Source organism: Lasiosphaeria miniovina (genome assembly GCF_030549165.1).
Source record: "Lasiosphaeria miniovina strain SMH2392-1A chromosome Unknown B0T26scaffold_5, whole genome shotgun sequence".
Lineage (NCBI taxonomy): Eukaryota > Fungi > Ascomycota > Sordariomycetes > Sordariales > Lasiosphaeriaceae > Lasiosphaeria > Lasiosphaeria miniovina.
Window position 1 is genome coordinate 587,189 of NW_026848224.1, and position 11,600 is coordinate 598,788.

Sequence of the window (11,600 nt, forward strand, 5' to 3'; positions counted from 1 at the left end):
TGATCTTCTCTGCTGACCAGTGGAAGTCTGGAAAGGATTCCTCCATTGTAACAGAGATCCTCTGGAATGCCGGCCGCGTCTCGGTCAACTTGTTGATACGGAACGCTCCAGCGATAGCCTCGTCTCGGAATAACTCGATAATCTTCGCCTGCATTTCGGTTGTGTAGATGATTTTCCTCCGCCTCGTACGCGGGGTCGACGAAGACGCGTTAGGTGTCGGCTCGGAAGTAGGGCCGTCATCGGAGGCTTGCAGGCCGTCGTCAGAGGGTAGGTCATCGGCTTGAACAACAATAGAGGCCTCAGGAGCAGGAGACTCTACTGCGGTTGCCCTGATGCGGGGTCTTCTGGGCATCTTGACGATAGGTGGGTTGCTGTCGTGGCTGTATTTTGGTCAAAAAATTGCGGGAAGACAGGGCGGAAGTCACACGGGACTATGATTAATTAGGAAAAGCCTAGTTACAGGGGGTTTCGGGGTACATTGGCTGTGTCTCCACTTTAATTATGCACATGGCTCGTATCTTTTCCCAACCGCAACGACACCGCAACGGCGAGCCGATCAGGCCCTTACGAGATAACCTCGCGCGGATCATTGCTCGCTCGCTCCAGTACCTTCATTGTGACCACCTTGATCAGGCGTACCTGCCTTCACTCACACTGACCCCCGCCTAAATCCGATACATCCAATGAGGGGTTTCTGGACCCTGCCGTGACAGGCTCCTTGTGACTGTGGCTGCACCACAGTGTGGATCCTTCTGGCTTGTAGGGTGGTGCGTGCGCACAGGTGGGCCACGGGCTCTGGGGTGCTCTTTCCTTACAGCCAGGCAGATATCGCAATGAGGGGGAAGCTGTTAGAAACAGGCCAAGGGTAGCGCGGAATCTGATTGGCTAGCCTTGGTGGATCCAGCAGGGAACGCTGAGCAATCAGAATTCGGCAGTCCCGACCACGGCACATGTCTTCTGCGAGTTGTGCCTGCAGGAGTGATTGAGGCGAGAGGCCTCGAGAAACAAACCGCCGGAGCTGGCCTGGGAGCTGGCCTGGGAGCCAAGAGGGAGCACGTCGGTCCTGGCAATTCCGAGAGGTTGGCTGTTAGAATTCTCGTAGATGATAGCCAGGTCGAAGAAAGTACGTTGTTAGTCCTCGTCGAGGCGCTCCACCTCTTTTGCAACGATGCGCTCCACAGCCTTAATATCGAAATTATCCCGCGGAACTCTGAAAAGCAGAACCTCTGATTATATGCGCATGCCCTTGAGAATGTTGGTGGTAGCAACGAGCCCCTTACCATTTCGAGCTATTACCTTGATAGTATAGAGCCTGCCGACAGACTCAATTTCCTCGTCTGCGGAGAGTTGCTGTGTCTCTCGATTCGCCCGCTGCAGCTGATACGGTTGCTGGTGGAGCGGAGAGTCACGAATGTGCCGCGACCGAGAGTGAGAGTCGATGAAGCGTTTACTACAATCACAAAGCACTTTCTTAAGTTTCTGTTTCAGCATCTTCGGAGAGAGTGGTGATATCAGCGCGGGAAGCAACCTGATTTCTTTGCGGCACCAGCAGGTTGATCAGAGCGACTTCAGGTGTGGTTCATCAAATGTTGCCCGGTGGCATCCTCGGAGAATTCAGTTGGGCTGCGTCCCGTGCTCTGGCAGGACCGAGTTAACAGTGGGGTAAAGAACTAGTTGTGGCAGTGTTAGGTATTGCTGCCCAAGTACCTCCATGCTACAAGTGCTCCCGGACTCCGCCCTGCGGTCCTTGAAACGTCAAAAAGGCAGCGACATCCATTCGCCTTCCACGGGACTCAGCTTGCTGCTATGGGGCTAGCGAACCCGGCGTCCTCGTCGATAAACACGGAATGGATTGAAGACTGCCCGTCGATAAACACGGAATGGATTGAAGACTGCCCGCCTATATATAATTAGGTAGGCAAGCAAATAATTAAGGACAGAAACGTGTAATGTTCTAGGGGCGGGGATCCAACAAGGTTGCGCAAACCTCTACGACGAGGCGTCTCAATTGCCTTGGCTAGATCCAGGGTTAACTAGACCTAGAGTTAATATTAGTGACCTCTTTGTCTGAAACTAGGGCATAAAGAACCCGACTCTGCGCGTCATGATTCATCAGTTTAGTTACAGATTGGAAAGTGATTGCAGGCTGCATCGGTTCAGCTTGTGTTTTGACCTAAAACATGGTCCCATCCAGGTTTGTCGGCAAGTACCCCGTGGTGGGCACCTCTTCAAGCGAGTCCCCGTTTCCCTTACTTTCCTTTTCTCTAAAGTCTCGTAGAATTTGGGATGTGGGGTTTGCCACGTTTTGAATTGTCTCACGCCTTGACTTGTAGTGCCACATATTCCCTTGTTCTACTTGATTGTCACTGGAATGCCTACCTAGGTGCCTAGGAGGGTATTCACCGTGAAGCTAGCCTGTGGCTCGCCTTTGTTTATCGTTCTCTAATTAGTCTGTTGCTGTCTTGCCTAAGGTGGTTACTCCGTCGGCGCATCGTGGCGGTAAGACGTAATGTGCGCAGTCGTCTAGGAATGGCAGCGCCTATACGTATAGCAACGGACAAAGAGGTTGGGGTCCAACATAGTGGGGAGTCCAATATAGTGGAACCGCGTTCCTAGTTATCGACTTTAGTCTGCTTATTCGAGTAGGAGTGTCTCAGAATAGGCAGCGCCTAGACGTATGGTAAAGGACAAAGAAATAAGAGTCCGTATAGTGGAACCGCGTTCCCAGGGTCGACTTTGGTTTGGTCATTCGAGTAGGGTTGTCTCGGAGACAAACCATCAGAGCCCTTGACTCTCCTTGTCCTGTTTTTATACCTAAGGCACCTTCTCAACCTCTTATTATCTCTCGTTACCTGTCGTCGCCTCCACCCAACCTACCAGCACTCCTTCTCTCGTTTCTTTTGTTTTTCAAGACACACGCGCAGTATGGGAGCACAAGACACGCGCAGTATGGCAGCACAAGACACAGCCAAGCTCGCTGCACTCGCTTTTGACATAGTTCGACACGTGCACATCAAGACAAATACCCACGCAGGCACCAAGATCAAGGAAAAAAAAGGGTAAGATCATCTTCTACTCCCGCGATGCTGAACAACTGTTGTTGAAGTATGGATCCATCCCCTTTCCCGACGGCTTCCCCGCCGACATCTGGGATTATTGATTGCGCGGTGTTGATTTCACGTTTGAGATGCTCGAGGCCAGAGGAGCCGTTAGCGCCGAGCAGGTCCACGCGGCCGTGGAGGACGTGCCGGACAGCAAGCTGTACCCGGAGCTGCCCTTTCCGGGCCCGTGACGGTGGTCGGCGAGCCCGTCGCCGAGAAAGACGTCTTTCTCAAGCGCATGCCCCTTGAGCACTTTGAGTATGATGACCAAATCAGGGTGGGCGAAATATTATCGCTGGGGCAACGATAAATATCGCTTATCGCCGATAATCGTGCGATATCGTCGATAAATATCGATAACATTGATAATGCTTAGTCAGCTATCAATCTATCTCCGCCTCAACCTCCACAACTCGTTCTCGAATACATCCTGGCTCCCCCGTAAGCCCTGACCTAATCCAATGCTTCAAGCATTCAAGCATTTCCACTGTACTTTCTCCTAGTCGCATTCTTTCCCACGTTATCGTACGACCAGCCCCAGAAAAGACCCTTTCCGGCTCAGCACTCATTGCCGGGATTGATAGGATGTTGATTGCCAATTGAGATAGCTTCGGCCAGCGTCTTCGTTGCTCTATACGGAGCCACCAATAGAGAGATGATCCTTCGATTTGACGAGGTGGCTCTGACAAGTACTCTTCAAGTTCATCTTTGCTTGGTGGCCTTGGAAAGTTCTCAAGACCTCGCATTAAGGTATCCAAATCATCATTCGGATTCGGATTCTGATCTTGGCTCCTCTCCTTCTCAATCAGAAGAGCTGACTGTGGTTTATTTTCTGCTCCTTTGAAGTTGATCCAGAGCGTTTTGACCGCTTGGATTGCTGGCTTGACCCATTTTTTCTCCCAATTATACTTGAGATATTCAGTCTTCCTCGAAGGATGGAAAAGAATCGCAGCAGCATAATACGGAGTATCTTCCGTTTTGGCATAGTATTTGTCGAAAGTCTGCCAGCTCTTTTGGATTCGTTGAGAGATAAAGGGATTAGATTTGAAGGTTTCCTGGCTCCTCCTATAATGCTGAACCAACGCATCCATAACAAGAAGAACTCGGTCGATTGTTGCATGATCTCCCTCAGTAGTTTTTGTTGCTGAATAAAACGGCTTAAGGAAGGATTGGATAAATCGAAGAATCTCCCAATCTTGCGGAGAAAGAAAGTCAGACTTCAGCTCTTCGTACCAAGCTTTCGAATAGGTATCAAGGGCTGATTCCTTTTCCAGTGCAACTCTTAACATCTCGTACCAGCTATTCCACCTTGTGCTATTATCGAGAGGAATATTCCGGCCGGCAAGAGTTTTAAACTGATTCGTACGAGAGACTGAACCACGGATGTGGATGACGATATTATGAAGCTTTCCAAGGGGGCCGATATTGCGAAAGAAGCCCGATTCGAAATCTTCTTCTTCTTCATCCTTTTGGAAAAGAAACGCTTGGACTGCTAGGTTGATAATATGCCCCGTACATCTGATTCGATTCTCTGACGCCTTCCAGTAGAGGCCTTCTTCTTCAAACTTCGAATCGAGAAGTAAACAAAGTTTGTCATTAGAGGTAGCATTATCGCCGATAAATGCCCCAATCTTGTGATAGATTCCGAAATCCTGAAGAGTTTGGAAGAGAATATCGTGCTGGACCTCAGAGTGGTGTGAAGGAATAGAATGTAGAGCGATTAGGGCCTTGACTAATTCCTCGGTTTCGAAATCCACAAATTGAGCACAAATCCCTAGGAATAGCTTGTGATTTGGAGAAGTCCAAATATCCAGAGCAAGGTGGATTGTTGAGAGCGCTGATTGGAGCTTCTTCCGTAGAATATCTTTATGAAGATTGAACGAGCTGCTAATCCGTAGTTTAAGCGTCGAATGTGATGAGATAAGACTCTGAGCCTCAGGATTTAGCTCCTGACAAAAGGCACGAAAGAATGGGCTCTCGATAATCCGGAAGGGAAGATTTTGGGTGACAATCATAGCAACAAGGGCTTCATTGAGGGTTTTCTGGTTGAGAATCTTCCTCATAACTCGGGTATCCAATTCAGAAGTCTGATCGATTTCCGATGCCTTGTTGTATAAGAAATGAAGAGATTGAGATGCCGTACGAGATGGGGCTTCGAGGGTGATAGCATGCTTGCGAAGGTGAAGTCGTACATTCGTGGTGCTTTGCCCAAACCAAGGGCAGTATTGGCAATAGTAGAGACGATTTTTGCCTTTGTGTGAAGGCTCAGTCGATAGTGGCTGTCGAAGATGATCATGTAGACTTGACTGAATAGTTTCTTGAGATACCAGAGATTCCTCGGTATCTTGTGTCGAGGGAGTGGACATTTTGTAGTTGAGCCACTTTCGTAGCTATATTACAAGGCGTAGCCGATGAAGATGATGATATTGAGGGGAGAGGAGGGGTAAAAAATTATCTGCTTACTAAGCAACCGATATCGACGATATCGGTCGATATCGTCAATATCGGCGATAACAATTATTGATTCAATATATCGGCGATAAGCTTATCGTCGCCCACCCTGTAAGTTAGTGTTCTCCGTTTTGCACTCGACTCTTGATTGCCAGTTCACGCACACGAACGAGGCACTGTTCTACCTGCCGTCAATATGAAGCCTTCATACTACACGGCTGCTGCCCCATTCTCTGCCGGCTATGCGTTGACACAGTTTGGAGCACCGTAGCAAGTTTCTCCCATTTCTCACCCCAGCCTCGTTTAATCACATGCGGTGAGTTGACTAACGCGTGCAAACCAGCTGGGTTCAATACATCTGCAGGTGCGATGAACTGGCCACCGGAGACCTCCAGGTGGCCGGGTTGCGCGAGAAAATCGAGGGAGTCAAAAGTATCGCGGGTTTGGAAGGTGTTAAAAAACTCGACGAGACCCCCAAACCATGGCAAGGAACGAAACCCTAACGCCCTAGATATATCAACACCCAATGCTCACTGACATTGTGTAATTGTGCAGTGTTTAGCCGCGGGGGTCTTGTAGAGTGAGTACAACCCCGGCCCGGATGCTTTCACGAACGAGACGTGTGCAAGCACTTTTGGGTCTGGATACACGTCGTCCTGCTCCTTTTGGACTCGCATAACCGACAACCCAGCAAACCCAGGCTACCCCCATCTGCCCCAAGAGGCCTAGCCTCTATATACAAAGATGATGAAGGCTTCGAGCTATATTCTGCCTCGGCTCTTATGGCGCTATCAGGACAGCTGAGAATAGGTAAAAAATGCTTTATGTGTTTCTTACATCAAATACCATGTTCGTACTACCTTCCAGGTTTGAAATGGAGTCAGATGTCTCAGAGTGAACAAACAAGTACTTGGATTACATCCAAAATGCAAGCGCCACGCTTTCCAAAAGACAAACCCAATCAGCGATTGTATCAGCACGTCGGACACTTCGTCTTGTCATTGGGTGTCGCGGGGTAGACGTCCTGGCCGTACGTGGCGTTCAGCGTGACAGCGCCGACAACATCACCCGACTCGAGCCGGATGTAAGTGTCGACAGCGAGATCCGCGAGCCTGTCCAGCGACACGACGACCTGGCGGGCGCCGCGGATCCAGCTGCCGTACCCGCCGTAGCCGGAGTGCTGGCCGAAGCACAGGTTCAGCCCGTTCCCCGCGACGGGGAAGTCGGGCAGCGTGGCTTTGTCCCACCTGTAGCACCACGTGTCGCCGTGGTCATGGCCCGAGAACAGCGCCATCAGGCCCGGCGTGGACGTGAGCGCCTCGAGGAACGGCACGTCCTGCTCGCAGGTTGCGCCGCCGGCCGCGGTTCCGTCGGGGCACGGCCCGTCGCCCTGCTGCGCGACGGGCACGTCGTCGTTGATTCCCGGCTGGCGGTGCGCATCTAGGCCCTTTTTCTGCAGGGCCAGCGACGCGCTGGTGGGGATGTGTACGAAAGCCAGCGCCGGGATGGCTTTCCCTGCGCCGTCGACCAGCTGCTGGTTCGTCTGGCGGAACCAGCCGACGACGCTCGCGTCGACCCAGTCGGGCTGCCCGACGCGGTCGCCCGTCGCCGGGTCTCGCTGCTGGTACAGGAAGCCGCCGCGGCTGTCGAAAAACCACAGCAGCAGCTCTGGGGTGCAGTCGGACTGGCAGTCGGCGGCGTACACGGGCAGGTAGTAATTGGACACGCCGGCCGTGTCGTTGTGCACCATCCGTTCGGTGCGCGAGCTGGGCCATCGACGCTCGCGCTCCAGCAGATGGGAGCGCGAGAGGTTGTAGTCGCTGTCGTGATTGCCGTAGGCTGACGCCCAGGTTAGGCCCCGATGCAGCATGGGCTGGACGATCTGGTCGATATAGTGGGTGCTATTCTGGCGAAAAGTATTCTCGCCCGTGATGAGGTCGCCGTTGAGCACGACGAGGCCGGTCTGCGGCTCTGCGTCCAGCACCTGTCCGATCACCTTGACAGAGTTGACGTCCTGCTGGGGGCCCCACGCGTCCCATGCATTTTCGCCAAAATGGAGGTCCTCGAAGATGGAGATGTGGAAAGTGCCGTCGGCGTCGAAGGCGAGCGGAGCGGGTTTGGCCTGGCCGCTGTCGCTGCTGGTCTGCTCGAGCTGGCGCGTCGGCAGCGCAGCGAGCAAAAGGAGCCCAGAAAAGACAACAAACATCATTACCATGGCGGGTATCTGGTATGTCGAGATGCGGCTGCGGCTGGGCCTCTGGCTCGCCATGGCAGGCTCGGGGACGGACGCATCGTCGCCTGGCCTGCGGCTTCGCATTTGGATTTTAACGTATCCCTCCATCGAATGGGCGCGCGGATCCCGCCCGCGCTGGCGCCACCGCGACGCGACGCTGCCTGGCTAAAACTCTGACAATGCCTGCGGCGATACTTTTTTTTCGCTAATTTGGCATGGCCCACTGGAATGGGCGCAGGCAAAAACGTGCGCGGGCGGCCAGCTTGGGCCGAAGGCCATCAAGGTTCGAGATTAGATTCAGCGGTCCTTGGTGAAACATCCTCTCTGAAGCGGGGCTCATCAATATCGACGCGCAGCGTCGGCGGCGTGCGGGGTGCATTCTCCACTTTTTGCCTAGTCGCGTATAACCCTAACCCAGCCTGAGTGTTCTACGTTTTTTGATCACTCCAATATTCTTCTTGTCAACCTAGCGAGCCTAGGTACGAAGGTTCAGGCTAAAAAAAGGGGCCACTTTGGCCAGTGCGCGCCAAGCCAACCGCCAACGTGCACTGCCACTCAATATAGCCACAATAATGACCAAAGGAAAAAAGAGGTAATATCCCAAACACCACAACTACCTCAAAATAAGCCCAATCTAGCTACAAAAATGACCAATCTACTCGTCGTCTCCCGCTTCATCCTCATCGCCTAATTCTTCCTCTATCAGAGGCTCTGGGACGTCTACATCCTCGAGCACATCGAGGTCCCAGTTCACCTTCGCGTCCCAGTTTTCAGGGGCTGGCCCTCCTTGTAATTGTTGCCTCCCCTCAAAAATACCACCCACTTTGGCCTTGTCATTGGCCTTACTCTTCTCCGAAACGCCCTGCGGCTATGTTTTCTTACGCGCATTTATCGTGATGCAAACGAGAATGAAGCTGGTAATGCAGCGAGCTCAACGCAGTTGTCAGAATTAAAAAATCTTCTATTTTGAAGAAGCTGTGTTCTTTGTTTCTTTTTCCTCGGTTGGCTTGACCAGGGGGGTGGTGTTGCTATGCCTCTTTTGGTCTGTGGCTTGATTTTGTTGCGCACTGGCCAAGGTGACCTTTTTTTTGGCCTGAGCCGCCTTCGTACTTAGGTAGGGTTACCTTCGATTAACCAAAGTTTGACTTTGACAGAAGCAACTGCAAATGTGTACCTTTGATGCCTTCTGCGGGCCTTCGATCCTTTCTACGGGTCAACTATTTCTCAAACCTTAACCTCTCTAGGTTCATTTGAAAGTTGGACAACTGGGGACATAGAACCTACCACCTTCCTACCCTAGGTTACTAGGAAGTAACCAAGGTGCGAGGTAGATAATAAGATCTAGAAATCCCTAAAAGTCATAAGAACGTGAGTTACGTGGAAACACTATTTACTAGAGTTGCAAAATAACTTCTTAGCAACCTAGTTCGCAACGGAGAAAGAAAATTCTATTTGCTTCAAGTGCTTTAAGAGCTTAAGAGCAGTGTGGGTGAAAGTCTAACAGCTACAAAGATAACCTTTTTGTGGTCAAAATTTGTGAATGCACTTTCATAAAGATTTGCATCAGTTCACACGTCGTCGCAAACATTTCCGGCACTCGACAATACAGTTACACAAGACCACAAGACGACACCATCGTTTAGTTTGCTTGAAGCCGGAATCATGGACTCAACAGCAAGAGAATTGGCCAGATTACATCTCGGGCGACCCTCACCTCCGAGACGGGACGCCAATCTCCCACGAGGACTGCTCGGGCTTCCGAGCAAGCTTGTAAACAAGATTTTGGACGACGTCCCAACAGAGTCAGCCGCTTCATTCGCCTTGAGTTGCAAAACACTACACGCTTTCATATCGGGGCCGGCCCAAATCCTCAGCCGGGACCGGGAGGCCCGACTTAGGTTCCTGGCGTTGATCGAGCCGGAACACCCAGAACTATCTGCGTGCCTCGACTGCGCACGACTCCATCAGCGACAACGCCCCTCACTGTCCGGACCCATCTTCGCCCACAATTTTTGCCTGGCCAGGTACTACCAGTGGCGGGCCCGAAGTCCCCGCCTACCCGCATCGATTCTCTTCACGAATTACTACACTGCCCGCCACATTCTGAACAGCCTCTCCTCCGGAACTCTGTCTTCCCCGTCCTTCCCGAAGGCGGATCAGATCTGGGACAGGGCTGTGCTTGATTTTGGAGGCGTGGTCGAAACACATTCATATCGCACCAAGCTGATCGACGACGACATTTATCTCCACAGCACCATCACCGTCCGCCATCCCGACGGCGACGAGAATGCGTTACGTGAATATGTAGACGGCCACTGGAACTACCTCGTCTGCGAACACATCGACGCCACCGAAGAGAAAGTCGACCAGATTTTGCCCCCTGTCCTCTCAAATCTAGAACGAGAATTTTCTTGGACCTTGTCGCCTTATCTCTTTTGGGACATTTTTGGCAGTATGAGGTCCTGTAGGAAGTGCTGTACAGACTTCCAGGCCAAGGTCGCGCTAGAAAATCTACCACTCGGCGGCTACAGGGACAAGTCGACGAACGGTGTCCGTCCGAGTGGGAAGAAAAGGTACTGGGCCATAACCGCAACTCGGTGGTGTCGACTTGGCCAGGAGCCAGAGGTCCAGTCTCCTTTAGATCCCGACATGAGAAGGGAGAATGCAATCTGGAGGATACCGCTGCGGAAGCACCCGTTGGAAACTGAGCAACCAGCATAATCCGTGACAAATGGGAGGCGGACGAGGCGCAATCAACAGAACCATCGTCAGAAACTCCTAATGCCAACGCTTGAAATGTCCCCAATGGGTGTCCATGGGTGTCCATGGGTGTCCATGGGTGTCCATGGGTGTCCCCATGATGTTAGAACTAGGCCCACCGTTTCGCGAATTTCGGGCGGCAGTGTTCAAGAAGCGCATATATCTGTTATTGCGTTGTTTATCCGAGATGCTATAGCTCCAGGCTGACCTCTCTACTCGAGTCATCCAAAGCCTGGACCCTCTCAAGAAGCCAAGATCCAATGTTTACACTTCCCCCTTTCCTCGATTCGGCCTCATTGGCGCGTACTTCATTGCACCGCTGGCGCCAACGATGTTCAGTGCCATTACCGCGGCCTCCATTTGACACACCAAACTTGCTCAAGAAAGCCTGGGACAACATGTCAGGAAATTTCTACCTGCCTAGTCCTTGCTGGTGGCAGCCCAGGTCTAGTCAACAGCCCAGGTCTAGTCAACAGTAGCGCCGTTAGCCAGCGCCTTGGCCCAGACGGCATTGGCCGTAGCATCGCGCTTAGCTGGGGCCTCGACAGCAGCTTCAACCGCAGCTATCGGATGGAAAAAGTCAGAAATGCGGACGGGTTGTAAGGTCTGTTAATCATATAAAAACTCACGGGCGGGAGCGGCAATGGCGAGGCCGGCCATGATTGATGCGATGATAAAAGAACTTCATTTTGTTAGTTTTTGCTGGGCAACTGTGTCGACTGTTGTTTGCTGTCGGCTAGTTGATGTTGGTGTGAGATTCAATTGAAGGCTTGCGTTGCGTTGATGAGTGAATGAGAGACCGTCCAGATACTAAAGCAGCCCTTGTTATATGGTTTCTTTTCCCTCGTGCTCTTCATTTGGGTTGAAGATATTCTCGTAGTCTCCGACGCCAAAGCTCTGAGACAAACCAATCTTGTCTGTCATCATGCTCAGTCCTCTCCTCCCTTACAGCCCTCTCCTCCCTTACAGCCCTCTCCTCCCTTACAGCCCTCTCCTCCCTTACAGCCCTCTCCTCCCTTACAGCCCTCTCCTCCCTTACAGCCCTCTCCTCCCTT

General features: G+C 51.9%; 3 protein-coding genes across 3 annotated transcripts; 1 reads left to right on the forward strand and 2 right to left on the reverse strand.

Moving 5' to 3' along the window:
* Positions 1-569: 569 nt before the first annotated feature.
* On the reverse strand, positions 570-2,341 carry B0T26DRAFT_803577 (uncharacterized protein; the record flags this gene model as incomplete). Its single annotated transcript, XM_060447095.1, has 6 exons — positions 570-1,063; positions 1,281-1,289; positions 1,325-1,450; positions 1,822-1,900; positions 1,988-2,017; positions 2,254-2,341. Coding segments are annotated over 6 exons (547 nt in total), but the record flags the coding sequence as incomplete, so codon positions are not given.
* Positions 2,342-6,525: 4,184 nt separating this feature from the next.
* B0T26DRAFT_676967 (Metallo-dependent phosphatase-like protein) lies at positions 6,526-7,767 on the reverse strand (the record flags this gene model as incomplete). Its single annotated transcript, XM_060440043.1, has 1 exon — positions 6,526-7,767. The coding sequence occupies one exon, from the start codon at positions 7,765-7,767 to the stop codon at positions 6,526-6,528; it is 1,242 nt and encodes a 413-aa protein (XP_060293838.1).
* A 1,680-nt stretch (positions 7,768-9,447) lies between these two features.
* On the forward strand, positions 9,448-10,506 carry B0T26DRAFT_676968 (uncharacterized protein; the record flags this gene model as incomplete). The annotated part of the gene is made up of 1 exon (XM_060440044.1): positions 9,448-10,506. One exon carries the CDS (start codon positions 9,448-9,450, stop codon positions 10,504-10,506), a length of 1,059 nt encoding a protein of 352 aa, XP_060293839.1.
* Positions 10,507-11,600: the final 1,094 nt, after the last annotated feature.